Source organism: Sebastes umbrosus, chromosome 8, assembly GCF_015220745.1.
Source record: "Sebastes umbrosus isolate fSebUmb1 chromosome 8, fSebUmb1.pri, whole genome shotgun sequence".
Classification (NCBI taxonomy): Eukaryota; Metazoa; Chordata; class Actinopteri; order Perciformes; family Sebastidae; genus Sebastes; species Sebastes umbrosus.
In genome coordinates this window covers 8,201,759-8,214,008 of record NC_051276.1, presented here as the reverse complement: position 1 = coordinate 8,214,008, position 12,250 = coordinate 8,201,759, and the positions used below count along the sequence as shown (strand labels likewise).

At 38.8% G+C, this 12,250-nt stretch overlaps 2 protein-coding genes across 3 annotated transcripts; one reads left to right on the top strand and one right to left on the bottom strand.

Annotated features, from left to right (window-relative positions):
- Positions 1 to 1,471: 1,471 nt before the first annotated feature.
- mrpl41 (mitochondrial ribosomal protein L41) lies at positions 1,472 to 3,372 on the top strand. Its single transcript, XM_037778474.1, has 2 exons — positions 1,472 to 1,601; positions 2,723 to 3,372. Exons 1-2 carry the CDS (start codon positions 1,517 to 1,519, stop codon positions 3,166 to 3,168), a joined length of 531 nt encoding a protein of 176 aa, XP_037634402.1. The 5' UTR covers positions 1,472 to 1,516; the 3' UTR covers positions 3,169 to 3,372.
- Positions 3,373 to 3,534: 162 nt separating this feature from the next.
- dph7 (diphthamide biosynthesis 7) lies at positions 3,535 to 11,365 on the bottom strand. Of its 2 annotated transcripts, none has more exons than XM_037778472.1 (10): positions 11,252 to 11,365; positions 10,785 to 10,959; positions 9,439 to 9,572; positions 9,256 to 9,343; positions 7,966 to 8,060; positions 7,315 to 7,475; positions 6,220 to 6,292; positions 6,065 to 6,130; positions 5,720 to 5,892; positions 3,535 to 4,745 (listed from the first exon to the last, which is right to left on the bottom strand). In XM_037778472.1, exons 2-10 carry the CDS (start codon positions 10,914 to 10,916, stop codon positions 4,336 to 4,338), a joined length of 1,332 nt encoding a protein of 443 aa, XP_037634400.1. In that variant the 5' UTR covers positions 10,917 to 10,959; positions 11,252 to 11,365; the 3' UTR covers positions 3,535 to 4,335. The 2 variants fall into 2 exon arrangements, with proteins under 2 accessions (XP_037634400.1, XP_037634401.1); XM_037778473.1 differs by lacking the exon at positions 11,252 to 11,365 and adding an exon at positions 11,114 to 11,238.
- Positions 11,366 to 12,250: the final 885 nt, after the last annotated feature.

Here is a 12,250-nt window from a genome sequence, read left to right as displayed (position 1 = left end):
CAAGTGTATAAAATAAAAAAAGTACTATTTCTAGCACCAGTGCCTAATAGAATAACAATTAAGTAAGAAACATTTAGTAAAATTAGTAAATAAGATAAGTAAAATAAAAAAAAGGTAAAGTAAGCTAAAAAACTGGAAAATAAGTAATATTGCACATGTTGGACATTAATATTGCACAAAATGAACATGTAAATGAGAATGTAAAAAGTAGTATTGCACATGATATTGATATTATATTTGTACTCAGTGTCCGGTGTTATTATTATATGTAGATATTATTATATTAGCATATGAATATACTTTAAGTAGCAAACATAAAAATACACATTATGCAGAATAATGTATATTATTGGATTATACTTATTGATGCATTACTGTGTTCATCACTTTAATGTTGCAGCTGGTAAAGGTGGAGCTCATTTTAATGACTTTATATACCGCTGGCTGGGTAGTTTAATCTATAATAATACATCATTTTATTTGTTGATTATATTTTGTATTAATAATCTGAATCTGTAAAGTAACTAAAGTTATTAAATCAATGTTGTGGAGTACAAAGTACAATATTTCCCTCTGAGATGTAGTGGAGTAGAAGTAGAAAGTATCAGAACATGGAAATAATCAAGTAAAGTACAAGTACCTCAAAATTGTACTTAAGTATAGTACTTGAGTAAATGTACTTAGTTACTTTCCACCACCGAGTACATGTTATACTGTTGTGTTTTTCTAAGCATTCTTTACTCTTCCCGTTGGAGTAAAATATGGTTGATTAATTACTGAAAAGTAGTAAGGTGTTTTTAATACATTCACTTTTTTGCATTAAATCATACCAGGATGTTTGCTGAGATTGATTAGATGTGCAATTGAGATTGATTAGATGTGCAATACTACTTTTTACATTCTCATGTGCAATATCACTGTTCATTGTGTGCAATATTAATGTCCAACATGTGCAATATTACTTATTTTTCTGTTTGTTAGCTTACTTTACCTTTTTTATTTTACTTATCTTATCTTATTTACTCATTTTACTACTACTACTACTGTATCTTACTTAATTGTTATTCTATTAGGCACTGGTGCTAGAAATAGTACTTTTTTATTTTATACACTTGTATTTTATACACTTGAACTTGTTGTAATTTTGTTGTATTTTTGAGCAATCTCTGGCACAATAATTTCCTTCGGGATTAATAAAGTTCTATCTTATTTTCTCTTATTTTATGTGACACAGCTCTACCTAGAAACATTTCCACCAGCCGCCACTGTATGTGATGAAGACCTACACTGTATTTAAAAAGGAATACAGGGTGTATATTTACTCTTTAGTGATACAAGGTATATCCATGGTTGAGCTGAACATGAATAGAGAACTTAGCTAGATACATATTTGCTTTGCTCATACTAAGCATTTATTTTGAAGGGGCATGTATCTGTATCTTAGGTAACTGTGGGTTACTTGACGTCACCCAATCACTGAGCGTTCAGTGCTAGTATCTCGGATTGTGATTGGTGGATGGTGTTGGCTTTCGACCAATCGCTGAGCGCTTCCTTAGACAGTCTGAGCACATTGCTTACATTGGACCGACACTGGGCTCAAGGTGAGAGGAGACGAATAAATAACAATTTAAGAACTTATGGTTAATTAAACATTATAACATTTAACCGGTAACAACTACTTTAGTGTAAATGCATCACGTTGAGTAACGTTAACGTGTAGCTTGGCAGCAGACGATGCAACATCAGCTGGCTCATAGATTGTCGTTAGCTAGCTAGCTAAAGAGTTAGATAACACAAACCTTCCAGTTATTCTCTAATTTAGCTGAATTAGAAATGCTTCTTTAAACTCCCTTGATTCCCTAGAAGACAACGTCCCTTAACAGCCATATTAAGACAATTACAAAGACAGCCTTCTGTCATCTGAAGAGTATAGCAAGAATCAGAGGACTGATGTCTCAGCAGGACAAACTATTCCATGCATTTATCTTCAGTCGTCTTGACTACAGTAACGGCGTCTTTACTGGTCTTCCTAAAGAATGGATCAGACAGCTGCAGCTGATTCAAAACCTGCTGCTGCTGGAGTCCTCACTAAGACCAAGGAAGTGGATCACATCAGTCCAGTTCTTAGGTCTCTACACTGGCTCCCTGTCTCTCAGAGAATTGATTTCAAAATACTGCTGCTGGTTTACAAAGCACTAAATGGTTTAGGGCCCAAATACATTTCTGATCTTCTGCTATGTTATGAACCATCCAGACCTCTCAAGTCATCTGGATCAGGTCTGCTTAGTGTCCCCAGAGTCACAACTAAACATGCAGAAGCAGCGTTCAGTTTTTATGCACCAAATATCTGGAACAAGCTCCCAGAAACCTGCAGGACCAACTCCAACTCTGACTTCATTTAAAACAAAGCTTAAAACTTTCCTGTTTGCTGCTGCCTTTTATTAAACCAGATAATGATCTTATACTGCACTGGAGCTTTTACTCTTTTGTGTTATACTCTATTTTAGCTTGTTTTTATTTCTTTAATCTTTAATGTTTTTTATGTTTTTATAACTGTTTTAATTATGTCTTAATGTTCTTTTGCACTTTGTCTTAATGTTCTTGAATGTTTATGTAAAGCGCTTTGAATTGCCCTGTTGCTGAAATGTGCAATACAAATAAAGCTGCCTTGCCTTGCCTAGAATGACGTTACATGTGTAAAACAATAATGTATTCTCTGCAGGTTTTCTCTGCCCTGGAAGGAGGAAACGCGGTGACACCATGGGTGTGTTGTCCACCTTGATGAGGGGTCTGGTAAGAGGAGCGGACAGGATGTCTGAGTTCACCAGCAAGCGTGGATCAAGGACTCATAATAAAGGCAGGGGCGCAAGGCCCACTGGACTGAAGCTCTCCAGCTCAAAGTTTCTGTCCATACGGACCATGATTCCTGAGTTTGTGGTGCCTAACTTGGAGGGATTCAAACTTAAACCCTACGTATCGTATCGCTCTCCTCAAGGAACAGAGCCTCCAGTCACGGCACAAAGTGTGTTTGCTGAAGTTGTGGCCCCTCAGATAAAGAGAGATTTTGAAGAAGGTACTTTCAGCAAAGGACAGCTGGAGAAATATGGATTCAATCCCACACAGGAGGGGAAGCTCTTCAAGCTGTATCCCAAGAACTATGTGCGTTAAAGATGCACTCACAGTGTAATGTATTGACAAAGAAAGACACAGACTTCTGATTAGACTGAAAGCTACAGACTAGCTGATGTGACACCTTCACAAATGGGACTGTATATTATGTTTAAAAAAATCTATTTCCTACACGTGGTTGACTTTTCTGTTATTTGATCATCCGGCAAAATAAAAACTTAAAGGGTTATGATCCATACTGCAGAGTTGTGCCTTAGTCATTGTAAAGATCTGTTGAACAAACAAGAACATAACATGGAGAGGACTGTCCTGAGGCTATTGATAGTTATTCTTGACATTGTCTTATACAGAGGAGAAAGACATTTTCACTCTGTGTCCAAGTTAAGATATGCACAGTGAACCCAGAACTTGACAATGTAACTTTATTGGTCAGAAAGTGTACTGAATGTAACCAGCAGTTGAAGTGGCATTTACAAATGTTGATAAACAACTGTGATCAATTTTCCAAAAATCATCATATGGTGAAGATCACAGCCTCAGATTTCTAGGGAGCAGCACATATGCTGGTGTAACACTTGCATAAAAGCAAAAAGGGGTTCATCTAGATCAGATTCAATACAAGGGAGTCTTAATACATGCCTTCAACCAGCCTCTCTGGGCTTAAATCACAACTCATCAAGCATCAACCCTGCCAAAATGTCATTAATGCTTAACTGAATGCAGGAGCACAATTTCCTTAAAAGGCAGAGGGGTGCAAATGAAGAGAATTTCCCTTTAAGGACCAATAAAATCAATCACATTCACACATACTGCATGGGTACCTACAGTAATACAATTGGTGCTGTCTTCAAGCAAGGTGTTTTTGTCAACAATTTTCCTTAACACAATCACAAAGTGCCTAAAAAAGCTTTAATAAAAGGCAAGGTATGTGGGTGAATGGTGCTATTGATCTTTCTGCTACAGGACATACAGTAAGGATATTGTTTAAATACAAGTTTATAAAAATCAATTACGAAAATATAGGGTTTTCCTAATTGCATATTCTGTGATAAGTGTGGGGACTTATCTTGAAGATGGTGAATTGAATCACAGTATATAATGCCAATGTTATAGTTGGGCTGTACATTCTGCTTTACTTCGGTAAATGTTATAATTTGATAGAAAATAATTATTATAGTGTAAAATGCAGCCAGCGCTACAGCCTGGTCAACATTGCTCTGATTCCTGTTGAGCCTCCTCTGGAGTCCAGTCCCAGCGCCACACATGGAGCATATGGTCATAGAAGGAGCAGCTTGCCAGCAGACAGGTCAGTGATGGGGCGTCCTCATTACAGTTGAAAGGTGGGCCTGCACTTGGGGTGACAGGGGGCGTTGCAATGCCCTCTGGGATGTATCGTCCTGCATCATCCTCCAAGGAAGTGTCAAAGCTGGCGGTGGGAGATTCATACTGAATTCTCAAGTGTCTTCCACTCTCTGTGAGGCTTTCTTTTGGTTCTGCAGCAACGGGGGAGCAGGGAGCCGGTTCCTCCAGGGACAGCCGGGACCAGTCAGCTCCGTACGCCAGGGAGTTGTGGAGGATATAGGAAGCTACGACGGGACACGCTCCTCCACTGCCCTCTGGACAGTGACAGGAAAACATTGATGGTTTAAGACTTTTATGGCAGAAACATAAATAGCTCACTTCTCAAGTTGACCTGGGGTCTCAGTTATAATTAACAGTACATACTGGATCCACTCTAAATATTTGCATACGTACAATTGTACATACACCTAAAAATATTCTGATTTGTAAAACCGTGCGTAATTTCCTTTTATAAATCTCAAAAGCAACTTGAAAATGTGCACACGTGGATCAGCCTCGTATCCCGCCCTCTACACGCCCACATTGTACCATAAATGGTCGATGCAAAGCACCTAATGAATGTTTCAGTATAGAAATGATCCTGCTGATCAAGAGAATTTTTCTGACACAGAAATCGAGGAGCTTGTGGGTGAGGTTATCCCTGAACACTCGCTCCCTCCTAATTCTTCCATTCACATAGTCCTCGCAGTGCCAGTGCATTCGTCAGCATTACGAATGTCACCGCAATATTGATATGTTTACAGCAATCAGACTGATTGCGAGTGCCAGCCAGGCAGAGTTTGTTGTGATGGATTACAGAAAGCGTAGCTTAGTGTTATCTAAACAATTTTCAATGTCATGGCTGAATATTTAGATGAGAAGGTAAGACATTTTTTTTATTTCTCTGTAGGGTCCTTTCCATAATGTTGTCAGACAAATATAATAACAATCTGAGCCTGTCAGTGGCAACAACAAGCACTTTAAGTGAATGTTAACATTACATTGATGCTGCTCATTTGCCTTTGCAGCTGCCGGTTACAGCGTTCCCCCTCAATACTGGACTAATTTCTAGAATTGTTGTCCCCATTAGTCACTTTGACACAAAAACATGGGAACATAGGGGTCCAGGTTGAAAAAAAATACCAAAGTTACCCTTTAAGTTAACTGAATGACTAACCTACCATAAAAGCGAAAAAGGAAAAACAAAGAAGTAACAGTCCAGATCAAGTATTTTCTCCTTCATACTCACCTAGGCTCTGCTGGCAGTGAAGGATGTGGAAGTCATTGTGCATGCAGGCTGCGAGAAGCAGGTGCTGATTGGTCGGATGCCACTTCAGCCTCCACACTCCACCGCCCACAGGACTCTCACTGAGAGGCTGCCGCATGTTCCTGCCATCCCACAGCAAAACCTGCTCGTCATAGCTGCAGAAAGAGAAGCCCAGGACACGAGACTTTCAGAAAATAACATGCCTGAAAGAGTTAGCCAGCTGACAATTTAGGGCAGGAAGACCGAAGAGAAAGGAAGCAGTGGTAGTATAAAAGGTAATACTCACACAATGTCAAGTTACCATAGAGAGTTTATTGGGATATTTACCTGCCTGTAGCCAAGATGTGTTCCCGATGTGGGTTGCTGTGTATACTGCACACACCCATTGAGTGCCTTCAAGAGAACAGACCAGAAATTGTCGATGTACTTTGTCTCAACGGGCTGACCAAATGAATGCTGTTGACACTAACATCAGTACTCACCTTTTACTAGTGAATGTGGGGCAGGAGGGACCAACCCTGAGATCCCAGCCTTTAAGTTTGCAATCATCACCACCTGTTGAGGAATGACACAAACACACATAGAGAAAAAGGAGTAAATGCATATACAGTACAAGCATACCGAAATGATCAATAAAAAGAGATATAGCAGTTAAAATGAGCTCTCTCTTATCCACCAACTAGAATTACCACCTCGCGGTGGTATGCCTCAGCCAACAAGTCAAGTTGCAGTTTACATCCATGTCTGTCCAAAATGTCAGCACTTAATTGTTTTATACTGTTAGACATTTGTGTGATATTGTCATGATAAGCATATGAATTCTTGAGTTATGGCCAAAAATGTGTTTTGTGAAGTCGCGGTGACCTTTGACCACCAAATTCTAATCAGTTCATCCTTGAGTCCAACTGGATGTTTGTGCCAAATTTGAAGACATCGGTGAAGGCGTTCTGAGAAACCATCAGAATGGAACAGACGTGAAGTAGCTGTGACCTTTAGACCTTTAACCACCAAAATCGAATCAGTTCGTACTTGTGTGTGTGGACGTTTGTGCCAAATTTGAAGAAATTCCCTTCAGGCGTTCCTGAGAAATCATCACGTTCACAAGAATGGGTCGGACGTATGTGCGTACGGCGGACGGACAACCCGAAAACATAATGCCTCCATGGAGGCATAAAAACACACGCTGATTACACATTACCACATCAACAAGAATAATAGAAAATAATTAATCATATAACACTTTAAAAGGAGACATGCAGCATACAAAGTACTTTTAGTGTGATACTGATTAGTAACTTTTGCTGATCATACTTACGTACTTATACTTTAGTAAAACTTGTAAGGTAGGACTTTTACTTGTAATTGGGTATTTTTACACTGTAATATTACCACTTTTTCATACTAAAGATTCTGAGAATATTCTTGGGTGAAAATCAACATGATTATTTCTATTATGTTTCCATTTTGATGTTAAAGGCATAGTTTGGGTGTTTCGAAGTGGGGATGTATGGGGTACTTATCCATAGTAGGTGTATTACTTCCAGTAGATGACAGATTGTGATTTAGAGGAGTGTTACCAGAGTAAAGCAGCTGTGTGTCCCAGTAGGAGAAGGCTGAGATCCAGGCCTCAAAGTCATGGGCCTTCCACTGTGACAGAGTCGTCAGAGCGCCTTCAGCCAGGGAGAGCACACTGACGCAGCCTGCAGAGTCACTGCACACCACCCGCACATCACTGCTGCTGAGACAAACAGGGGGACGTTTGACATGACCAGTGTTTCCAAAAAGTAGCTCCACCAGAGGCAAAATCAACTGGCATAAAAGTTGATTAAAAAATGATAATAAATAAATTATTATTATTTATTATAAATACTAAACTGAATCAACATTTGGTTTTGATGGTCATCAGTTATCATGTGTGTTCAGCTGAGCTACTGAATTAATCTGAATCATACTTGGACGAGAGAAGGTGCCGATTTATTGGTATATAGCCAAACTTTTTGTTAATGGAAACCGCCTACATGATAAAAAAAGCAGCCCAAATTATCACTTCCTTTACCTTCCCAAATAAAATGTTTTATCACCCACCCAAATAAATAAAAAGTAGCCCAATAGGACAGAAAACTGCCCTGTTTTGGCAACACTAGACAGGGATTTTCATACAAAATATGCAATTAACTGTTGACACAGCTGCAGGTGCTCGGGCTCTGTGTCCATGCTCAGTTTGTTACCTGTCCATTCTTCCAGTGGACCAGTCTAAAGACAGGGCCAGTCGCTCTGCTCCCACCTCCAAACTGCACAGAGAGTGCAGTCTACGGCCGCCTTCCTACTGGATACAAACATTCATGAGTGCAGAGTACCACATCAACAACTAGAGTCACACCAAGTCTTAGAATACATAATAACAGGTAAACACATGCGTCACTACCCAAACACATCATTTTAAATCAACAGTGAACTAAGCAGCTTCAACATTTCTGTGGTCTCCTGAACGAATACTGTGGTTCACTTCAGCGTGTCCTCCTCTCTAAACAGACTGAAGGGGCTATGTGTACAGTAACTTAGTACAACAGCTGTGCAAGCTTATAAAGTTGAGATGTTGTTGACACTGGGTCATGTGTTTTATTGTACAGTAGTATGTGATATGCCGTTTGTCCATCAAGAACATAATGCAGTCCAGTACAAACCACAGACTACAGCTGGAAAAATAAATTAAAAATGACACTCAAACAAACTCAATGATATAAGCTTCACAAGGGTTGTGTTTATTATCTTATTCATTGCAGGTCTGTTGTATTAGACCGCATATTATATTGTGTATCTGTTGTAAGGTGTTCCAGGTTTTCTTGGCCACCACTGTGCGTATGGTCAGTTTTAATAAGATACAAGGGCACTCGAGCGTGACAACAGGTTGGCCTAACGGAGCAAACTCTGTTTTAAAATCTGCTTTAAAATCTACAAGCTTAAACACAGAAGCACATATGGTTGTGATTATCTGATAAATCTGGTAAACACTTCTATGTAGCACAGAAAAATTGGATGTTGCCCTCCACTGACCATTTTGGTGTTTAGCCATTTCTTAAAGGCAATGTAAGACAAGTTAATTTGCCTCTAGCACATTCCATACACAGTGGCAGTTCATTGTGCTTTACAAGTTGCATAATTGGAAAAAGAAATCGGAAAGCAATAAAAAAAAACTAACAGTGCTATTTGATATACAGTACAAACATAAGCATTCACATGTTGTACCTTGTATGCATTCTTTGCTCACAGACAATGCCACATTAAGCAATATTATAACTTAGTTTGGTTAGAATTATGTTCTCTGCTTAAAAGAAAATGGACCATTTGGACTTAATATTGTGGTAGAAAAGGCTGCTTTCAACCGGTTTTGATCTCAGAGGCTGATGTATATATTCACCGGTCATGTGTCCTGTCAAATCCTTACATACCGATTCTGTACACAAACGTCTAATATTAGATGTCACTGGCTATGATTCTTCTGATGCCAAATTTCTCACCTGAGCGTCTGACAGAGTGTACAGCTGCAGCTCTCCGGTGGCAGCTGCCATTCCCAGCACTGCCTTCCCTGACACCGGCACATGGCACCTGAGAACATGCAAAAGGAATCAACAAGAAGAGAAGCAGACAATGACAAAAAAAAAAAAAAAAAGCCACAGTGCTGGTCCAACCTGATTTCTTACCATTTCAAATCTAAAATAGCCGCTGTGTCCATGCGCTGTAGCTCAGTGAGAGGAGGGCTCGTCGATCCCTCTCGCCGAAATTCAAAAAGGTACAAACGACCAGTCCGGATTGGGGTTGCATCCTCTTCCCCTGGCTTACAGGAAGAATGTAAAAGGGACATCATCAATCAACAGTCAGACACCAACAGTCAGACACTAACAGGAGCTACTGTAGCCCCAATATGTACCTCTTACTGCTGCATTAAAGTCACAAAGAACTCAGGCTGCACAATTGATCATATAATAATCATTATAACTTTACAAGACAGGCTTGGCAAAGTATTCACAATTAATTTATTTAACTGTTGTTTTTTTGGGGGTATTGGCTCTGTACTCCAACTTGAATTGAAATGAAACAATGAGTATGAGGTGAAAGTGTTGACTTTGTAATTTGAGAATGTTTACATCCATATTGATTCAGAGTGAAAAATTGTAACCCATCCCAGCCAACATGGTTATGTGGGCCCCACATGGGTTATGCTCGGGGGTACCTGGGTACCGAGTAGGTATGGGCCCAAAATGGGCATCTTATCTGAGGCCCACTGGGATCAACTAAGTAGGTCCCACATGGGCTCCCCATGTGGGTTCTAAGTGGGTCACTAATGGGAAATTAGTGCATGGGCTCAGAATGGGCAACACAAATGACGCCCACTTGGGTCAACTAAGTTGGTCCCACATGGGCTCCCCACGTGGGCTACCCATATGAGCCTTAGTTGGGTCACTACTGCAAAATTAGTGCATGGGGTCAACATGGAAACTGTGGACAAACCCACTTACAACCCATATTTCAGGCCATGTAGTCCCCATGTAGTTTGCACATAGATCTTAAACCTGGGGCCGAAATGGGTTTTGGTTTATGTTGCCCAGATTTGGCCCATATAACACCCGGTGTACTCCTGCATGAAACCAACAAGGGCAATTGGCATGGGGCCATTATGGAACCCACGGACAATCCCACATAGGGCCCATTTTTCAGCCCATTTACTACCCACATGGGCCCCACATACAAATGTTGGCTGGGAGGTGAAGAGAACAAATGCACTATGTATTAAATAGGAGTCATATTGCTGATCCAAGTACTGTTATTAGTTGTGTAGGCACTATAAGGGAACCCTATAGCATGTTGTCAATGTGTTTTACTATGTCAATGACAAGCTTCAGTGTTTACAGAGAATGAACACCTGACAGTAATGCTATGAAAACAGGTGAGGTAGCTCAGTGCTGGTTAGTATGAGGTCCTGCCCATAAGACAGGTAGACTAACGGGGTGTCCCGGGACAGTTAGGACTGTTCTGTATGTGATCTCACCCCTTTCTGTAGCTGATATGTCCCGCAGGCCAGGACGTCGTGGCTGGACGGAACAGGACACCACTCCACCGTGTCAGCACTCAGCTCCGTGTCAAACACCTGTAGGTTGCGACTCTTCGACTTCCAAGCCATGACCTCCTGCTTTGCATAACGCTAACTGTGCCCGGTGCAAGAACTGAAATGATATTACGTTTCCACTGTAAAAATCTAAAGTAAGTTCAGGAAAGTCTGTCATGTAGTTTAGTAGGTTAGACCTAACACACATCCAGCTAGCTTCCGGTCGGCTACCTGAGCTAAATAATCTGTTTAGCAAGCTATTATTAACTCACTGCGGTAAACTGTCAACAGTTAGACACTTCAGCTGGTGAAGAGATATTCAACAAGGTGAATAACATGTCCCAAAGTTAAGTTAACATGTGTTTAATAGTGAATATCCACAGAACAAATCATTATCAACAAACACTCACATGTGTGTCAGTCCCCGACCCGACGACTCTGTGCGTCGTTACGTCATCCGGACGTAAGGGTGCATTCAGGCACCACTGCAAAAACAACAATTTGTTGGTACTCATTGTTGTTATATGGTTGCAGAGATAGCAACTTCATGTTTTTGTTTTTTTGTTTTTTTTACATTTATCCTTTGATATTGAAATATATTTTTACTAATTGTTTTTTATTTGTTTGTTTGTTTTATTGACACAACAAACATTAATTACTTCTTTATTGTTTTTCTTCCATTTACATGAATGTTCTTTTTAAATATCTATATATTGTAATTTGCTTAATGAATTGTATATGTGTATATGTATATATATGTTTTTGTTTTTGTTTTTATTTTTATTTTTATTTATTATTGAATTGACGCTTTGGCAATATTGTTCACCTGACAGTCATGCCAATAAAGCAAATTGAATTGAATTGAATTGATAGCAAGACTAATTATTCTCTGTTATAGGTATCGGAGCAAAAATACTACCTGTATTCACAATAACATACACTTTTAGCTATGAAACAACACGAACCCCTGCATCATGAAATGCAATCCATGGCACTGCAGTAATTCCAACGACTTTTATTTGGCAAGTTTTATTTTGGTTTTTTAAATATATATATATATATATATATACATATATATATATATAATATATAAAATAATATACATACACAACAAAATATATGATATCATATATTTTGTTGTGTATGTATATTATTTTATATATTATATTATATTAGTATATATATATAACATATATATATATATACATATATAATATGTTTGTTGTGTATGTATATTATTTTATATATTATATTATATTATTTTATATATAATATTTTTGTTGTGTATGTATATTATTTTATATATTATATTATATTATTTTATATATAATATTTTTGTTGTGTATGTATATTATTTTATATATAATATTTTTGTTGTGTATGTATATTATTTTATAAATTATATTATA

Coding starts and splice junctions, on each gene's coding strand:
- mrpl41 (XM_037778474.1), top strand. CDS start 1,517: ATGGTGTTGGCTTTCGACCAATCGCTGAGCGCTTCCTTAGACAGTCTG. Junction 1,602..2,722: donor GGACCGACACTGGGCTCAAG/GTGAGAGGAGAC, acceptor TATTCTCTGCAG/GTTTTCTCTGCCCTGGAAGG.
- dph7 (XM_037778472.1), bottom strand. CDS start 10,916: ATGGCTTGGAAGTCGAAGAGTCGCAACCTACAGGTGTTTGACACGGAG. Junction 9,573..10,784: donor CATATCAGCTACAGAAAGGG/GTGAGATCACAT, acceptor TCTTCCTGTAAG/CCAGGGGAAGAGGATGCAAC. Junction 9,344..9,438: donor GCTATTTTAGATTTGAAATG/GTAAGAAATCAG, acceptor GCATGTTCTCAG/GTGCCATGTGCCGGTGTCAG.